We start from the raw sequence: 19,665 nt of genomic DNA on the forward strand, positions 1-19,665 counted from the left end.
GAATACAAAAACAAATGTATTTTTTGTTTTGGTTTGTTTGGTTGAAATAATCTGTCCTGCGTTGTTTTTCTCCAAAACAACAGCAACAAATAAGCCGCCTGAAGTCTCACAGCCCACTCTGGGTTGTTCTTGCTAATAGGGTTTCAAGCTGTAAGCAACAGGGCAGTATTAAGAGAAAGTCTAGTTACAATTTGTGGTCCTGTGATGTTAGGAAAAAGGCAGCATTGTACTACCAGTGTTTGGGACTTTGAACTAGGTAAGGAAGAGGATACCCACACTTGTCAAGAACCAGGCATTAAGGAACTTCATTTGAGTAGTGTAGGTGAGAGGAGGACCTACCGTCCCACACAGAGCTGTAGCATCTTGTGTGCCTGGAGTCTCTCACAGGGCTCTCTGGAGTCCTGTAGTTGCAGTAGATTTGCAGGAATCATAAGAGCAACAGGTTTGAAGCTACTCTTCTTTGGCACAGTTCTTGGAGATATCCAGCTTTTCCTGCTGTTTTTGTGAGCCAGTATCATTAGTTTACAAAGCAAACACTGTCTCTGAAGTCTGGCAGGGATCACTCTGCCATCACCCTTACTGATTGTGGAGTAGGACATGTGTCTCTAGTCTTCAATGGAGCTTTGGCAGCAGGGTCACTATCAGAAGGCTGAATGCCTCTATGAGCATATTCTTTTGAATCCTGATATGTCAGGATATTGTGTGTGCTTTGGCATCAGTAGGTTTTAGTGGTGTGCACCACATTTTCTATACAGAGAGAATTTCCTCATAATTTTGGATTTAGTGGTAATTAAAGAACCCATTGTTATTAGGGGTCAGACAGAAAGGGAATTGATGCACTCTTACTCCTGCATTGTTGGACATTTGATTATAATTCTTCTTCTGTGTCTCTTCCCTCAAGTAATCTATGCTGGTGGCTTCTCACTTTCTTCATATAAGAACTTTCCTATTCCCTTGGTAATTCTTGGTGTCTGTGAATCTTTTTTGATAATCATGTATGAAATCATAAATCATCAGCACATTTTGCCTCAGTATGTCTGCTCAGCTGTTTGACATCTTATAAATTACCTGCTAGATCTAAGTGCTTCCAGAAGGATTTTCCTGTCTGTTTGTCTGTCTCAGAGTCTCTTGGTAGCTCTTTTCTGTGGGAATCGTATCTGTTCTTACTTTTTTCTTTTAAATTAGGTGAGACAGATCACTCTCTTTCTGACTGCCCTGGTCCCATTTACTGTGCTCTCATTTCCTGTCAACCATAGATATTATTGCCAGTAACTTCTAAAAATCAATTTTCATCTCCAGTATTGATGCAAATACTGAATAGCAACAGCTCTCTAACTGATCCCTGCAGAAATCCAGTGGAAGTATCTCATTTGCTCAGTCCCCAGTTGACTCAGCAGTCTGTCAACATATTCTGAATTCAATTACCCTGTGGTTTACTGTTTATATTGCTAACTTCTAAAAATAAAAATTGCATGTGGTAATAAGCCTTCATGGAGTATGGTAGTACTTCTTAAAATTTTTGTATAATAAATGACTACTCTTTCTGGCAATTTTATTTTTTGGTTTTGAGCTCTGAAATTAATTTGCACTGTCTCAGATATGTGTTACAATCTGATTATAAGGGAGATTAATTAAGGTGCAAACAAGACCATATGTCAAAGTCAATAGTATGGATTTTATTTATCAGTAAATGTGAGGCAGAGAGAGCGATAGAAAGAAATAAAAAAAAGAGGAGGGAGAAAGAAAGGGAGACAGATTAGGGGAAAGTTAGTCACCACCTCTGTGGATCCAGGGCATCCTGTTTATCTTTTTCTTCTGGTCTTCTCTGTGGTGGGTGTCCCATGAAACATAGATTTCAGTGGGTATTAATATACATTGAGGTGTACATGGGAAAGCCCACGCACCTCCCCTGTGAGGGAGTTTTACACTGTCCTATGTAGCAGAATCTAAATCTGTTGCAAAACTTTGAACCAATTGCAGCCTTCTGATGTAAGACCTGAGGAATGACTCTGGGGACCTTTGGGGATCTGATGGTTTATGAATCCATCTAAGACATGAGAGCCGCCTCTCATGTGGTTGTCCCGTGGTGGTGGATGTTCACTCTCTCTGTATTATATGGACCAGATGTTTTGCCGTCACACTCCCAAAAACTCACCTCCTTCCTTTTGGATGCATTCTTCTTTCCCAGCCCTGTTTACTTCTCCTTAGACCAGAGGTAGTTGGACAGTAGTGCCACCTTTATCTTATCTCAAGTTCCCTGTCAGGTGGCTTTACTCACAGACTGAATTCCCATCAGGAAGCATATTTGGAGGGATGGAATGGTTGCAGGTGATCTTCTTTGCACACTTTGCTACAGTGGGCAAAGTCCTTCAGTGATCTTAAAAATGTTTGAGCCATTAACCCTTTCAGTCTCACACATTATGTCCATTTTTGTTTATGCGTTTGCTAAATTCTGAACAGCTTCCAAGACAACTTGGAAGAATATTTTACACCTGTGCCAATTTTTTTTTTCCCTAAATGAATATCTTACTCTCTGGGTTTTATTTCCTGTGAACTGACAGGTGAATTTTCTCCTGTTTCTACTGTTTGTGTTTTATTTGGTTTTCTCCTATATCTGAGACTGGTAACTCCTAACCTAAACTGCTTTAACTTACCTGTGACATAAATATCCACCTGTCAGAGTCCTGCATGTTTATCCAAGCACTCCTGAAGGTTTAACAGTTCGTGTAGAAGATACTGTCAGGCTCAGGCTTGCTGGAAGTTTGAGGCACAGGCATGTCTGTGACAGCTCAGACAGAGATCAGGTGTGCAACGGGATCTGGGAGGGAGTGGGTGTGCTCAGGACCACATAGCCCTTTTATGGGCTCTGGATATTTACATTTGGTTAAAAGTAACATCCCACTTTATTACTGGCACACTAACCAAGTTCAGCTTGCTCCACAGCTAGGTGTTTTGGTGTGCAAGATGACTGATACTAATTCAAGTACATAATTACTTAATGAGAAGCTTGTGGCAATTTGCTCTTTTTCAGAGTCCATGGCTATTTGTTTTAGCACTAGTGATGTGAGCTTGAACTCTTAACCAGGTGCCTAGAGATCTGCAGGTACAGTGAATATTACAGGGAGAGTGTCAACTTGAACAAACAGGTTCATGAGCAAATACTGATGAACACACAAAAGTTATGATGAAGTGGTTTGCTAGGGAGATGCTTCAAGACAGTCTGGTAGAAGATTTTTCTTTGAGTACTGTGTGTTATCTGACAGGAAAAAGGACATAACTCACTTTTTAAGTAAGCATCATTTTGCATTTCTTTTTGGTAACAAAGAATAGGCTAATTGCAGAAAGAGGGCTTTTGGTGTTGATTATACTACTCTTCTACTTGGGCTGGAAATTTATTTCCTCTCTTTTTTTTTCTTACTGCCTGCTTAATAATTTAAAAAAAAAGGCTTTTCAGTTGTGCATTCTGTCTTATTTTTAAAATCTTTTGTGTTGCTCCTCTTTTTGAGGAGCAGTATCTCACTATAAAGCTGCAAAACCTCTGGTACATGTTCAGCCTTCCCTGTCCTGTGTTCTTGGAATCTGATTAATGGTTCACCAGTGCTCTTGCCAGTGTTCAGGCCCAGCTGGATGCAGGAGGAAGAGTGTGTGTCTCTCAACTTGTGTGCTCTGTCGAAGTTCGTCTTCTAAGTGTGGCCTTTCTAGTGAAAAGGTTATGGTGATACCTGTGGAGCTGAAAATCATTCTACATTAACATCACCTTCTAATTTGAGAATATGTATGGAGCAGTTCATGCACTGTGGTAATTACACTTACAGTAAGATTGTGACTATATGAATCTGTGCTGACTGTTTATCATATTTTCAACACCACAAAAAAAGTATTTTTGATTATTTTTTATTAGGATTACTTACCATTGAACAATTTGTCATAAATGATTGCTTCTGTTTACAATTCTCTTGACTATGCCCTTAGCTCAAGAAAATCCCAACCCCAAACCAGACCACAGTCTGTTAGCACACAAAAACAGAGTAGGGGCCCTTCAGGATCTCTCCAGGCTTTGTGTGGGCTAGCATGAAGGTTCCAAAAAGTCAATTGTAAGCAGCTAAGTGGGAATATTTCCAGATTTGAGAAGAATTTCTAGGTAAGAAAAAGCTATCCATGCATGGGAATATAGCTGCAGTGCCACTCTGTCCAGAGACTCCTTGTTCAGAGGGAGTGTGGGTGTTTTCTAAACTGCGTCTCAGGGTAGATACAGACGTGACTCTCTCTGCTGCCAGTGCAATAACATATCTTTGTGTCTGTCTTTTCATTTGCATGTCCGTTTGTCCTAATTTTCTAAGTAGTAACTAGTATGTGCTGTGTTCTTGTAAGGCATGGTTCCCAAAGCTCGTGAATTTATTTCTACAAGTGGATACATTCACAGTATTATTATTTTTAACAAAGCCTCTTTTGAAGTCTTGAAATTACTTCTGTTGCTGTGCTACCACTACTGTTACGTGCTCAAGGCTTGAACTGTCAAGGAATTATGAGGTATTTTTATCCTGTGACATTTTAAATTATTCTCTCTGTAGGGGAAGCCTGTGGGAACGCCAGATGCTGGTGCCTATTTCCGTGTGCTAGCAGAGCATGAAGTAGCTGCCTTCTTTACTTCACCAACTGCAATTAGAGCAATCCGTCAGCAGGACCCTGAGGCAGCCTTAGGAAAGCAGTACTCGCTGAAAAGGTGAAGTAAGGATACCCTGGAAGTTTTTTCCAGAAGCAGGCTGCATGAACTAAGAGTAACAGGGTATCTGAGGTTTTGCCCACCTCCATAGAGTGCCATTTTAATCTATTCTTGAAAATTTAGGTGTACACATATTTGCTTGTAAATTCTACTGACAGTTTTGAGGAGATGAAAGCTGTTCAAAAGTCTATGACTCTAATGTTAAGAGCTGAGTTTGGATTCCTCTCCCATTTTTACTTTACTCCCCTGTGCTTATACTCTGTAATACAGTCTTGGATTATGTCATCCCATACTGCTTTTTCTGCATGACCTCTCATTTTGTTAAGGTCACAGGATCTTTAGTGTTTATTTAATCAGAAGCTAGTCAGTGTTTTGGTTGCTCCCCCAAAACTTCGTTACTCAAAGCACTATTTGCTGTCTTGTACTGCTTTTAAGGTGCTTATCACTATACTATCAGCATGCTTCAAAGTCTTGGCTGAGTTCATCCTCATAAATCCTCTGTGAGGTGAGAGAGTGGTATTATCTGTATTTTGCAGATGGGAAGCTGAGTCAAAGAGAGATTAAGGTCAAAGTCTTCTGTTAGTTTTGAATATCTAGTCTGAGCCACTGAAATATCACTGTTACAAAGATTGTAGTATTATATGGTTAAAATGTAGTGTTAGCATTATATTTATGAAATGCTTCTCATATAACTTAGATTTGTGAGGGTCCAATACTTCTACAGACCGAGTTTCTGTATCTTATGGCAAACATTCTGAAAATGAAAAATATGTGGGTTTAGACCACATGTAATTTTGAAGTTGAATGATTTGCTTAGCATCAAACAGGGACTATGTCAGACTGTATAGGCAGTATTCATTCACAAGAACATCTATTACCACACTTGTTCAAAGAGAAGGGAAGCTTCATTAGACCTCCACATTCTTAATTGTTCAAGAAAGTTTATTATTAGCAAGCTGGATTTTTTTCCTGAGGTATTCATTGCAAGCTTATAATTACTTTTCTTCCATCTGTTTTGACTGCTATGATTAGCTCTTCCTCATCATTGAAATAAGAAAGAAGCTCATTTGAGAGACTAATGCAATATTGTCCTATGGTATTTATTGACAAGAAAGTGATTCAGATTCTAGAAAATTTAATTGCTGTTCCTTGGCATTTCTTAGGCAATTACTTTGTCTTTAGAGTATTCATTTAATAGGAAATCTGCTTACCTGCTTCGTAAGTTCTGGCCAGATGAGAATTCTAGATACGAGTCTCCTTGCAGTATCTGTTGCCACAGATGTAAGGAGGTATTTCGTCATTTCTATTCACTCATATCAAATGAGCTTCTCTACTTGACTGCAGCATTAGTTGTCTCATAATTCAGTCAGCTTTGGACCATGTAGTTCACTGGGATGTCATGTCTTTACTAAACCCTCTAATGCAGCATTTAATATCTAGTAGGTACAGTTGTTAAGAAAGTCTATCAATAAAATTTCCATTCTAGGGAAATATTTGGGTTTGGATGTTACTTTTCTATTCAAAATGAAGTGAATTCTGTCTGATTCAGTTTGAAAGCAGTCTTACTTTTTAGTTCATTTACTTGATCTATGATGCTTTCTTCTTTGTTACATGGTGAAGAATCTTTGAAATTTCTTTCTGCTACCTGCACTAAAATGGATTCTTACTTTCGAAACTGCATCCAGGAATGCAGTCCTGAAAGAGGTTTCCACCATGGTACATTTTATTTCTGAAAAGTTGTGTTAAATAAATGGAAAAGGTCATTGTCACTTTAAAAAAAAAATGTTAAAAAAGACAGTTACTAATGAAGAAAAAAAGTGGTAGGCAATGCCAGCTTTCATACCTAATGGAACATTTGATTTACAAGAGTAAATTGAATTATAAACAAACTTGTGTTCTTTTGAAATGACATAATTGAAATAAAGTGCATAGAATTGATGTTTGTGGCATCACTGGCCTCTGCACAAAATTATATATATGTGTTTTCCAAGGGTTTTAGTATGTATGCTTTAAATTTCTTGTGTCTACTGGAGCTAAATCTTGACATTTCTTTGCTTTTGACGCAAAATGCCACCTATGTCTAAAACACAGCTCATGCTTAATGGTAAAACAGATCTTTAGTTTTTAGTACTGTGGGTCAAAAGCCCTGTTCAACCACAAATTTAAAGAGATCTAAAGACATAGCTTTTGATAACATCCAGTGCTGCTGAGCACTGCTGCCTGTCGGGTTGGAAAAAGAAGTAACATCCAAATTCCATGAGCTTTGTCTACCTGAGCATATTCTGTTCAGCTCTTTGAGCCCATTCTCCTCTTCAAAAGGTAGCTCCATAATACCAAGCCATTAATTCTTCCCATATTTGGAATCACACTTCATCCTACAATTGACATAATTGTTGTGAGCTGGATTGTTCTAATTTCCAAACAATTGACAAGTGATGGTTTTGCATGAAATGTGGCAACAACTCAGTATTTCAGATTAACGTACAAGTAATTTGCCATTTGTGTCCCGTAGTCTACTTTACTTGCTTGACTTTTGGTCAGTTGAGAATGTTTTGCAATTTTATATCAAGAGCATTTAGAGATTCTATGTTGTTCATCTGATGCCAGATAATAATGGACTTTAGAAAGAAACATGAGAGTGCATAAAAACTGTGCAGAAATAATGAATATAAAGTAGATAAGAAACTTCCATTATCTGTCTCGTAATGCAGGAGCATTTCACATTCAAGAGGATGTGAAATTAAAGTAGCAAATTCAAAACTATTTGAAGGAAATATTTTCTCATAGAATTGATGTTTCCCGCATGCTGCTAGGAGGATATGTGATTAAGACCCAGAACTTCTTAAAATTGAAGTACGTAATGCAGTTCTGCCTGCTGCCCCCTACTCTGTGCTGCTGTTGATCGTACATGGCCTGTCCTGGTGGAGTCCTGAACTGTGCTCATGAGCAGCCTTTGTGGAGCTGAGCTGCTGTTGTGTTCTGTGTCTCAATCTGTGACTCTGTCACCCAAACATCCAATGCTTGGATTCACATATTCAAGGTAAAATATGTTCAGGGATGGAAATGAATGTATGCTGTGTTGAACAATATTTATTGCTTCAGGATCATTAGGAACGTTGATCTGTCCCCTATATGTCAGGTGACATTTGAAGTCCATTCTGCTGAACTACTGTATGGGGCCTAAAAGCTTGATTGTATTGAATTTCATGTTAGGAATTTAGGTTTTCAGAGCAGCTGAGGACATGTATTTAACAGAGAAACTTTGGGACCTTTCTTCTCAATTAACAGCATTGGAGGGATAGATAATTGCAGTAACAGGTGACTTACAAACTTTGATGTTTTAAGTGGGCTTTAAAAAAATAGTTCAGTGGGACATTTCATAGCCATTGCCATCCCTTGTTTTGCTATACTGTTTGAGAGGAGAAAATAATTCCATGGTTTTTTTGCTTAGACTTGAGGCACTTTGCTCTGAAACTCTTTTTGATGGTTTTGTGCTTTTAAGTTTGCCAAAGAACTAGTTTTTCTTCTCATAACATAAAGTTGTCTTTAGCCTGCAGATTATTAAATCTGATTATTAGAGCTGGCAATTCAAAAGAGCGGAATTTTGCTTTTGGCTCAGAGGATAACAAGATATCTTAACTTTTCCCTTACTCATATGTTCTTGGTGTTTGTCTAATTTGCTTTCTGGATTTAATTTCCATGGACAGATGAAATTCTTAGTGTTTCTAAATGATAACCCTTTGAAGTTAAATTTGTGTCATATGATGAGTTTTAAGTATTCTCTCTTTTTGTGGCTACAAATTCACTGGTTTTACAAAATCAGTGCAGTTTGTGTCCACTTTTGAAGGACAAGAGTGAAGTCCTGTGTTCAGTAGTTGTCTTCATTCAAAATGCACTGAGGAAAGACTTAAAGGGAAACAAAATGTCAGTGACGTGCATCTGGCTGTGGGAGATTGTACTGCAGTGCTAGCAAAGATATCTACCTAGTTTCTGTGTACAGAGCATTTAATTTTTTTGACTTCAACTGAAAGTTGCTTGCCTCTGGTCTCCCAAAGTCTTTGCATTCAGCAGATAAAGTTTATTTTTCATTATGAAGTATTAAGTAGCTTAAATTAATGCTGCAAATATTCTAGTTGTTACTTAGAAGAAAAGAGAAAACAAAAAGTAAGTCCTCCTTTGTCTTTTCCCTTGATCTGGGACAATGGCCAGAGACATTTATTGTGTTCATTATCTTGTTTTCCTTTCTACATCCAGATCAAGATACAGACTTTATTTTTATTTAAAGGTTCAGAATGATGTTTGTAGCTGGTGAGCACTGTGATGTGGACACGCTAGAATGGGCAAAAAGAGTCTTCAAGGTACCTGTCTTGGACCACTGGTGGCAAACTGGTGAGTGGTTTAAAATACCCTTTGTAAAATACAGTGATGAGAGTGTTTTCAGACTTGTTTCCTGAGTCTGAAGGTAAAATTGTTTTTTCTTGCCATGAACATGTAAATAAATGTAAAAAAAAAAAATTCAAGCAAGAAGAATGTTTTTTGGAGGTGGTCTGAAAAATGACTTCAGGGTATTTTTAGAAAAACGTGACATTTGTAAAACCTATATTAAAAAATATGGTATTTTCTGGTACCCATGTTTAAAAAAAGAATTTTGTATCAGTATTTTTCCAGATGTGTTTTATGTTGTTTGCATGTGTGACAGTTGTGTGACACAATGTTGGCTATTTAAGGCTTAAACCTAAGTTTTTTGCATATATAATTTGCGTAATTGAAAACAAACAATCTGCTGCATAGAGTAGATTCCTTGGTCTTTAATACTGTTCTGTATGGATGTCATCCAGCTTCTAGTGATTATTTTAGAATGTTTCCTATTTGTTTCAGTGCAATGAAGGAATCAGAGTACCAATCTATGGGTAACTTTGCAAAAATTCTAGTTGAATCCTGGATTAAGACTTGATCAAATGTATCTCCTTATAACTGTGAATTCATATCTCTTTAAATTTCACTATTGGAAGCTTAAGTTTGGATTTTGCTTCTTACACCCATTGCTGATTAAACAATGGAAATGTATTACAAAAGCGCCTGCCTGCCTTCTTTGCTCCCTTCCAAGAAATACTTCTTGTGTTTTCTGTGGATCATTGATTTAAGATGTGTGGTCTCTTTCTCTATAAAGAAAAACCCTCTGAGGTTCTCCCATGATAGATTTAATAGAAGCTATAGACGATTAGACAGAAAGTGAGAAACTGTTATTTCATCTATATATTATGCAATTAAATAAGTTGAGGATGCTTAACATGCATTTTTTAATTAAAAAAACCCCCAAAACACAATCTTAGATAAATACTGAAAAGGTTCTGGAAGATAGTAGTGTCATTTTTTATTTAATCTGGGTTTAATCTGCTGATTAGATGATTAAACCCAGGCAAAAGACCTCTGTTTTTTTCAGTTCACTATGATCTTAACGTCTGTAGGCAGGCTTGAATGAGAAATTAACTGAAAAGGGCTAAAAAATCAAATATCTTTGAGAAATCACTGAACTGTCAATAATCAATGTTACTGTATGTAATTTTGCACGTGTTTTCATCTGTCTGTGCAGATATAAAGATATATATTACATATAAAATTGCCATAGCTTTCGCATATATTGAGTGCAAAATTTTCATGTTACAGTGTTCTTTCAGATGTATCTCAAGTACATAAATATCAATGAGACATTTTAACCACATGGATATAATGGAACTTACACTGTCTAGAGATAAGACTGTGTTGTAGACATTTTTCAAAGAAGACCAAAGTTCAGCTCAGACTACAGTGTGTTTCTTAATTTGTATATTCAGGGCATGCTCTTAAATTAAATTGTACCATGACTTAGTGAACTAAGGCCATTTCAAATACATTGTTTAAGAGCATTTAATAATTTGACTAGAGTGAGGACCCAAGTGATTTGTATGGGAATGTGAGCTGTTGAATGAAAGCAAGGCTTTCAGTCTGAAAGAAAAAATGTACTAATTCAGTTCCTGTCAAAGAACTGAATTTCAAGGGATAAGGAGCTAAGAATCACAGAGTCACTAGGTTAATAAGGACTTCCTGAGCTCATTTAATTCAGTCTCTTTTCTCAGGCAGGGTCAGAGAGAGTGTTGCCGAGGATCCTGTCCAGTTTTGAGTATCTCCATGGATGGGGATTCTCTGGCCAGTCTGGGCCAGTGTTTGACTGTCCTCACAGTAAACGCATATTTTTGGGCTCAGATGGAATATCCTGGTTTTAGTTCATGCCTGTTGCCTCTTGTTCTGTTAGTGGGCATCACTGGGAAGTCTGGCTAACAGTTCTTCAATGTGTGTAAATACTGGATGCCTCCTAAGAAGGTCTACAGGGTGCTTTCTGTGAGAAGCTGTCAGAAGCTTCCTTCATGTCTGGCAGAGTCAATCCCTGGCACCTCCAAAGATGGATGTGCTGCTAGTCATGCTTGGGCCAATTGGAAACGGTGGTAACATGGTAATATGTGATAATGTATTCAAAAATGAGGGAAAAAAAAATTCTTGCGTAGTTGTAATTGCAGCCAGAGAAGAGCAGTGTGAGAACATGTGAGAGAAACAACTCTACAGACACCAAGTGCAGAAGGAGGGGGAGGAGGTGCTCCAGATGCTGGAGCTGGGATTCCTCTGCAGCCCATGGTGCAGCCCGTGGTGAAGCAGCTGCCACCTCCAAGCCATGGAGGTCCACGGGAGGCAGAGATCCCCCTGCAGCCCATGAAGGAGACCCACACCATAGCAAGTGGATGCCTGAGGGGAAGTTTTGACCCTGTGGGAGGCCAGTGCTGGATCAGGCTCCTGCTAGGGATCTGTAGATCCATGGAGAGAGGAGCCAATGCTGGAGCAGGTTTCCTGGCAGGACTTGCTGCTTGTACTCTTTCCTTGTCTTTCTTGAATTGTGGAGAATGGAACACAAGACTCCAGATGTGGCCACGCTAGGGCTGAGCTGAGGGAGAAGATCACCTTGCTCAACCTTCTGGTCACATTTTTCCCTATGCACCCCAGGGTGTCACTGGTCCTCCTGGCCATAAGGGCACTGCGGGCTCATGGTCATCTTGTCATCCACCAGGACTCCCGGGTCCTGGAGCACAGCAGTCATTGCTGAAGGTGAAAGCAGTCTTCCCTTCTGCTCTTCACTCACCTCTGCTTTAGCAGAATACAAAATAAATGCCATTAATTGTGAAAAGAACAAGCAGTTCTGTCACATTCGTCCTTATCTGTCACTTGTCAAAATGTTGAAAGTGGATTTCTGTGCTGGAAAAGCCATTTCAACCAAACACTATTGGATTTCAGCACATGAGGTTAAAGGTGTATGTACTGAATGTGAAATATTTTACAGAATAGATAACTGGCTGTTTAATTCATTAGAAATAGGCAAGGTTAGTGACTGATGGCAGAATAAGGACCCACAGATGCAGAAATAACAATTTTCTGAACTATCTCCAAAATAAAAAAATGGCATGCTAAAAACACGATAAAAAATCCCTAATTACTTCTGTCAGGAGGAAGTTGAAATTATTATCTGTGTTATGTAGAACTAATAAGTTTTTAAAATGCATTTTTTATAACAAAATGAATTATCTTTTTTTTGCCATTTAATTGTAGCTGATGTTGTAAATTGCTGTTTTATTGTACTTCAGATTGAAAGTTTCTGACTTACTTCTACATATGAAAATGCTTTTGACCTTTGCTAGTCTGACAAATTGGTACTTATTCCCAAAGCTGATATTTATCTGCATTCTTCCAAAACAAAAGCATTGTAAAACTCTGAGAAATTCTGACATTTAATTTTGCCCAAAAACTGTAGATCTTACGTAGGCAGTTATGTTGGCTCTTTGAGCTGAGGCTAAAGCAGAAGATGGAGGAGGAGAAGTATCTGGGTAAATAGTGTTTCTTGCATAATGGGGTAATTTCTATTCCTTTGTTAATGACCGAGAAAGGTAAGGAAAAGATGAGTTTTGTAGAGATAAGTGACTGAGTCATCATTTGGAGATGGAAATGAGTATGGGGGAAACAAAAGGCTGACAAAAGTATTATAAAATAGGAGTGTTAACCACTTCCTTCTTGAGGTTTAATAAGATGTCTTCAAAGCACTTGCCCCCTTTGCCATATATATATAACTAGAAATAAATCAGTATGGACAAAGAAATGTGGATTTGTTTCATTTGTTCTTGAAAGATTTTTGGTGTGTATTTGAAATCACTGTGAATTGAAGCAGTACTTTGAAACAGAAGAAAGCTTTCTTTAAGGGACTTCAAAGCAGCTACACCTGGAAAAGCTGATTGCTTAAAACTGGTTTGTGTCAGTATGCCTTCATCAATAACACTCATTTTAAATGTTAATGTTTGTGTTACAAGTATAGTAAGCACATCTTAGAAACTGTGAAATATAAGTCACAGGATCAGTGAGTGGCAAGGAAGATTTCAGGCAGTAAGGACTGGGAAAAACTTGCTGTTTTCTTTTGAGATATGACAGTGGATGAAAAAATGTTATTTCCTGATCCTCTGATCCTATGCTCAACTGTACCTGGAGAGAGAAAGTTTTGTTTGGGTTGGTTCAGATGTTAAGTTTTTGCTTATTTATACAAATTGACACTTAGCACTTCAATAGCAATTTTCATCTCCAAAGTCGTTGTGCAAACTCAAGAAATTAATACTTTTGACACCCCTGTGAAGTAAGTACAGTTATTCCAGTCTTGCAGACATTAAATAAAGAAAGAAGAGTATCCTGCCCCAAGATATCCCAAAAGTGTTAAATTCAGTGTCAAAAAAAGAGATTTTTTTTTTTTCCAGAGACATAAATTTTCTGGTCTTATTTACATCTATTTTGTGACTTTCTTTTCTGAATAGGAAGTGGAATGCACATTTTGGACCTTGCTTTCTCTCTCTCTGTGTAGTTATGTTATAAGGCAATGATACAGTTGCTCTATTTTAGTATTACAGGTAGTTAAATTACAGAGCCTTGCCAAATTTGTTTGAAGCAGCCTACACAGTGTTTGTGTTGTATCTGCTGTGTGACTACTCTCATTCTGAGGGAGGGGTCTCAATAGACAAAGAAATGTGAGTTTGGCTTGCTTTGATTTTGGAGCTAGCTTTGAGTTCTAGAAAAAAGAAAGGGAAACAGCCAGGAGGTTTAGCTGTGGAAGCAGAAGGCTCTGAAAGTTTGTGTTAAACATCTTCAGCTGCTTTCATGTTAGCTAAAAAATGAAACTCTGTCATATCACTTTTGGCATTTTGAGAAAATGGTAAGTCAGATTTCCATTCCTTCATAATAAGTATAGAATATGAAGAGTTTTTGTCTCTTGATGTTTTTAAATAAAAACGTTTTGAGACTCTGCCTTTGAGGATGTATAGGAAAATTCAGATGAAACAGAACTGAAGCTGAGAATTCAGTGATAAAATATGACTTTCATAAAATCTCAGTCAAGAGATGTGTTTCCATAGAACTTTAGTTGAGTATTATAGAAATGAAAGTTACAGAGTATGCAAGTGTAGTAGGTTCAAATTGGAATAATCTACTATTTTCTGAGTATGAACTCACTAGCAGGCAGAACTGTGAAATAATTGTGTATATTTTGTATTTTCATGGAAATAGGCTGCCTTATCCAGTAAGGAGTAGGTCTCTGCAGCAGGCAGTAGGGCAAAAATCAAATGGTAGTTGATACATTATGGCTGCTGGCAAAGAAGATTGTATTGTACATTGTATTATAGTGCACATTTTATTGGCTATTCTGAGACAGTGTGATAAAATTTTCTGGTAGGAATTCTCCAAGTTCTGTAATATAATTAATAATATACTCTATCACTTTTAAAATTATTGTTTTTCTTTATCTGTGTCTTACCTCTAAAAGATGCAAATGCTATGGCGGTAATATTTTTATTAGGACATTCTGGTGTTGGGTAATTATATATGTGGTGGTTTAATAATGGTTATACAGAGCTTTTATGAGGACTGGTACAAATGTGTCATTGAATTCAGTGTAAAAAATATGAATCATGGATACGTGTACTCAGATGAATATATTTCAGTGGACTACTTCTGAGGCAATCAAAGAGTTTATTAATGTGATCTCCAAGCAGCATGACGTGGTCCCCAGACTTCAGTTTCCATTGTGTTGCCTTGGCAACATTGTGCACAATCTCCTTCATATGAGTATCTGGAAAGATGGATTTTGCAACTAAATTGTTAGCTAACCTTTTCATGTTTGCACTAAAGAACTGCTCTTTAAGTGAACTACATTGTCAAGGTAGACCTCCATCTCTCTTTTGTCAACTGGATTCCACATTTTGTTCTTCAGTTACCTTCCACTTTGCCCCATTCAAAACTGCAGATCCAGTGATTTTGTTCAATGTCATGAAATTCTCAGACCCAAAGCCAGTAGGAAAAGTAAACTAAAGAAAGGATGGCTGTTTGATTTGCAACAAATAGTCACTTCTTGACATTTTTTTGGAGTGACAGAAGTTCATTTCTGGAGTTACAGGGACCAGAAATCTAGAGTTGAAATAAAAGAGATTAAACAAATTTATTCCAAAGTCCAGGCAACTGGTTTAGGTTATCAGGTGCCTCAGTGTAGACACAACTGCTTTCATGCTTTTTAAAGATGTGTGCATCCTGTCAAGACTCAGATCATATTTTTTTAGTGAAAGCTGATAACCTGCAAACAGTTCTAGAGAAGTGGGAATTACTTGGCAGAAACTTTTGCTGCTCTGCAGCCCTGATTTACTGTCCCCTGATCATTATTTACTGGATAACTGAATTTATAACAGGCATTCCTGACATTTTCATGTCTCCCCCTGGAGACTTGCATTCTATCCTTTAAGGGTATGAAAAATATAGATTGTTTCAGCCATTGTTTGCTGTTGAGTAATTGCATTTGGACTGTATCATTAGTAGCAGTATCTCATCATTCCTTCAATGTCATCTTAAGACAGCCAATTCAAACAGGTTTTTGGTTGCCCTTATTGAAGGAGAGAGAGGAAAAGGTGTTTTTAGTGGCCATGGGCATTGGCAAGGCAGAGACTTGACTTTTCAGTTCTGTGTGGTTTTCCCATTCTTGGACATCAAAGAGGTATGTCTGGATTATATACATATTCTTTAGGGTGGTTTTAAGGAATCATTACAGCTTCATAGGTTTATTGTGGCATTCAGTGCTGTTCACTGTCTTTCACATTTCACAAATGTCTTTCCTCCAAAAATATTTTTCATTTGAGGTTTGTTTCAAATGTGCATTTCACATGGCTTTCAGTTGTCCAGTGCATTGTCCATACACTGAAATGTATCCAGATGCTGGGCCTGGAGTGTTGTGCCTTGAAAAAAAGAAATATGTTTTTTAAATTTTTATTTATTGAATTTATTACAATTTGAACATGGTTAAGTCAGTAAATGTACTATGTCCTTCTAGTTAAAGAAAAAAAAAAAAGCATGCATCTCTGTACCTCACATTTCTGTGAAGGTTTGCTTTTCCTCATGGCTATACTCTGTTTTTTCCCCACTGGTCAGCTCCTCCTCTGTGTTGATACAAATTCATTATTAGCTGTGCCACTGCTAGTCTGCCTCATTTGTGCTGACATTTTCTAATTTAGAATTGATAAAATGTGTGTATTAAGCTTTTCTGTTCCCATTTGACTTCAGTCTCTCAGTGCTTATTAATCTTAATCTTTTCTGATTGTCTTTCCACATGCAGTCAGGGACAAAATTAATATGGATGAAGTATAAATGTTTCCCTCCTTAAAATTTCATTGATATGGTTTAGATGATTGAAAATAAAAGAACTGTAAAGCAGTCTTAAGTTATGAAGATGAGGCATGGGCAATATTTAGTGTGCACTGAATATTTGGGTTGCATTTAGGCAAATGAAGAAGATGAGGGGACACATTTAGGAATGGATATGTTAAAATAGAATAGTGCAGTCTCATCTCTCTGAAGGAGATGAGGTGTGACAGTGCCTCCAGTTTGTATGAGTGTGAAGATGTTACAGCTTGTTGATCTCTTTCTGTCACATGGCAGCTGCTTTTCTGTGTTGCTCAAAGTGAGGGTAGAAAGTGAGTGCATCTAAGATATTAGATCCTGATAAAGATACCTGAATTGCACATTAGTAATTTTACCTGTCTTTTCCATCTTGTCACTATTACTATGCATGCAGTGTATTAAGATTCCTCAAAACAATTAAACAGTAAACAGTTATCACTGAAATGTGAAATTACTTTTTAAATTTTCCATTTATCTCTTAGTATTTCATCATATTTCAGTTATGATGTCACAGTAGGATGAAAATAATTTGAAATTTATTTTGTCTGAAAATATAATTTGATGCATCGCCTGACTTAATGCATTTTTAAACACGTCATCTGACATCTTCCAAATACAACCAAAAAACTTTCTGTTCTCTAGTCTTGGCTGTCATTTTGTTATAGGCAATTTCTAATATGTACATTATAATAGCCTATATAATATTTGGAGGCAAAGGACCCTGGTACTTACAAAATGAATACATAAACTTCTTGTGCTTTAATACTGGCTTGCCAGTTAGTGATAACCAATTATTTTCTACTTTGGTTTTAAAATTTGTCATGGCCCACAAACCCTTAACTAAACTAGCTGGACCTACCTTGCAGTTCTATTTTTTATATTTATTTTGGAGATTTCATTTAAATGTGCTTTGAAATCTTCAGAGACCTTGTGTATTTGTATAATACCAACCCCCACAGTTTGTAAGTATATTGTGTGGTTGGATAATTGTGAAGGTGAGCCTTGGATGAATTTTAATGGATTTGGGTATTGATTTTATTTTCAAATAAGTGAATTGAATACAGGAATAGAACTGTTATATTGGAAGTATTTGGCCTTCACAAGTGTAATATGTATTCATGGTAATAGATGCATTATGACTCCCAAGTGCTTTAAAGCCTTTAGAAAATGTTAAAAAAAATTGCTGGTTTCTCTTCTGACCTTCAATTCTAAGAATAAGCATGGAAATGCAGGCACTTTCAGAAAATACATTACTTTATAAACAAAATGGATTTCTGTTTTGAGAAATGGAACTTCAGATTTTTCAAAACTTTTAGCTTATTTTGTCACTTTTTTTCCTCATAAGTCCATGAATCTTAGCCACACTTAAAAGAATTATTGCTTCATTTTCTATTTATATCTCTTTTCCATGTTTTTTGAGTGAAGTTTCTGCTTTACAGTTTCTACTTTGCAGTTTCTGAGTAGAGAAGTTAGGCAGTTAAAAAGGGCTTTTTTAAGGTTCTGTGTACAATTTAACCCAGTGAGAAAGGTTGAATTTAATTTTACTTGGGTGTGAAGAATAGGTGAAAAACACTGTTGTTTTTCTATGTTGCAGTTAAATTCTAGAGGTTTTATGTTCTGTTTTATAAAGTGCTAGTGGGATGAAAAAACATTTTTTGAAGCCACTTCAGGGTAACAAATTCTTCTGATCTCCTGCCAAATGAATGTAACCTAAATTGTAAGCAGCCTGATGGACAAGGTCATGCTTTAGATGTGAGAGTCTCTCTAAATAACATTAGAGCATGAAAGTCTTAACTGAAATTCTTTCCAGCTGTTTACTGCAAATTCTTTACCCCAGCTTTATTTAAGTTGTAAGGAGTTGAAAATCTCCTTGTAAGACAAGTGTGGAAATCTTGATTATAAATCACCAAACTTGTGTAGCTCACCTTAAAGCTGATACTTCTGGAGGTTTTTGCTAAAGTAGAGCCCTGCCTCCTCACTTTCCATATTTTGTTATTCTCTATGCACCTGATATTTATTGTGTTGATGCTGCATGTGCTTAATTCACATGAGGATTAATTAAGAATTCAGTCAGATGGAGAAAAAATGCATTATAATTACAGTGAGTGTTTAAGAATTTTTATGCTGCATGTCATAGTCCTCGGAAGCAAGGAGTGAAATGAAATGCTGAACAATGCTTGAAAAAGTTTTTGAAGTTTTGCTACTAGCCAGCAAAAGCTTTTATCCTTTAGGATCACAGACTGTCTTTAATCTAATCTAATGGTATATTATGTGTAAATTGGATTTAATTTCATACTTCTTTCTGACACCTGATAAAACTGAATCAGGGTAGCACTCAAAATTTACAGTTCTTCAGATTCCTCAGTCCTTGCTGTCTTTTTGTGGCTCCTCTCACTTTTTTATAATTTGTTGTAGTACCATGCTATATATATTGCTAAATAGAATTTCAGTAAATGTGAGCTCTTTCATAAAATTTTACTTCATTTGAGAAGCTCAAATAAAATTAAGAGGAAATGAGTAAAATGGATGGGGGGATTCAGAGTATAACTATCATAGCTCTGAAAATAATTCTCATTAGCTTTTACTCTTAGAATGTGGTAAAAATCATGGCCTAGAAATATATGCTAACAATGTGGGTGCAACAATGCTGTGGATTTTTGTGGCAGCATCACACATCACATTGTATTGGGATTATCCAAACTGTCCATATCTGTGCTTTGGGTGCTCTGGGATAATCGTGGACAGGTGTTATCTCCTGGTTTTAGTGTTGGTGGATAATTAGCGTCATTAAAGTTTGTACTTTAATACCCAGCATCAGCCATGCGTGCTTAGTCTTTTCACACATTAATAATATAATGTGTCATGCAGCATCCTGGTGTAGATCTCTTCCAGGGAAGCAGTGAAGAGAGCAGCTTGGCAAATTTACACAAAATACTTCTGAGGCCTTGCTGAAGGCCTGGCTGAGCTGTACTGAATAGAGGCTAAGCAATTATCTGAAATTTTCTTCCAACATCAGTAAGCATAAGACTGGCTGATGTTTGGGCTACCAACCTGCAGCATGACTGTCTAGGCACAATTTGTCAGGGTTAACAGTGCTAAATCCAAGCTGTGAGTGAGGCTACTTACCGCTGCTGCAGTTAGCAGCTTAGAAGCTTGCTTGGCTTTCA

General features: G+C 37.1%; 1 protein-coding gene across 5 annotated transcripts in view; it reads left to right on the top strand.

The window, feature by feature from the left end:
• Positions 1–19,665, top strand: part of ACSS3 (acyl-CoA synthetase short chain family member 3) — a 105,555-nt gene that overhangs the window by 21,314 nt on the left and 64,576 nt on the right. For all 5 annotated transcript variants that reach the window (XR_010362149.1, XR_010362148.1, XM_064419619.1 and 2 more), the window contains exons 8-9: positions 4,572–4,723; positions 9,009–9,112. Coding sequence is in view for 3 of the 5 variants with exons in the window: in XM_064419619.1 (XP_064275689.1) it covers positions 4,572–4,723; positions 9,009–9,112 (256 nt within the window). In the remaining 2 variants the exon portion in view is untranslated. The remainder of the gene's footprint in view (positions 1–4,571; positions 4,724–9,008; positions 9,113–19,665) is intronic.

The sequence above is a fragment of the Passer domesticus genome, chromosome 5, assembly GCF_036417665.1.
Source record: "Passer domesticus isolate bPasDom1 chromosome 5, bPasDom1.hap1, whole genome shotgun sequence".
In the NCBI taxonomy this organism is placed as follows: Eukaryota; Metazoa; Chordata; class Aves; order Passeriformes; family Passeridae; genus Passer; species Passer domesticus.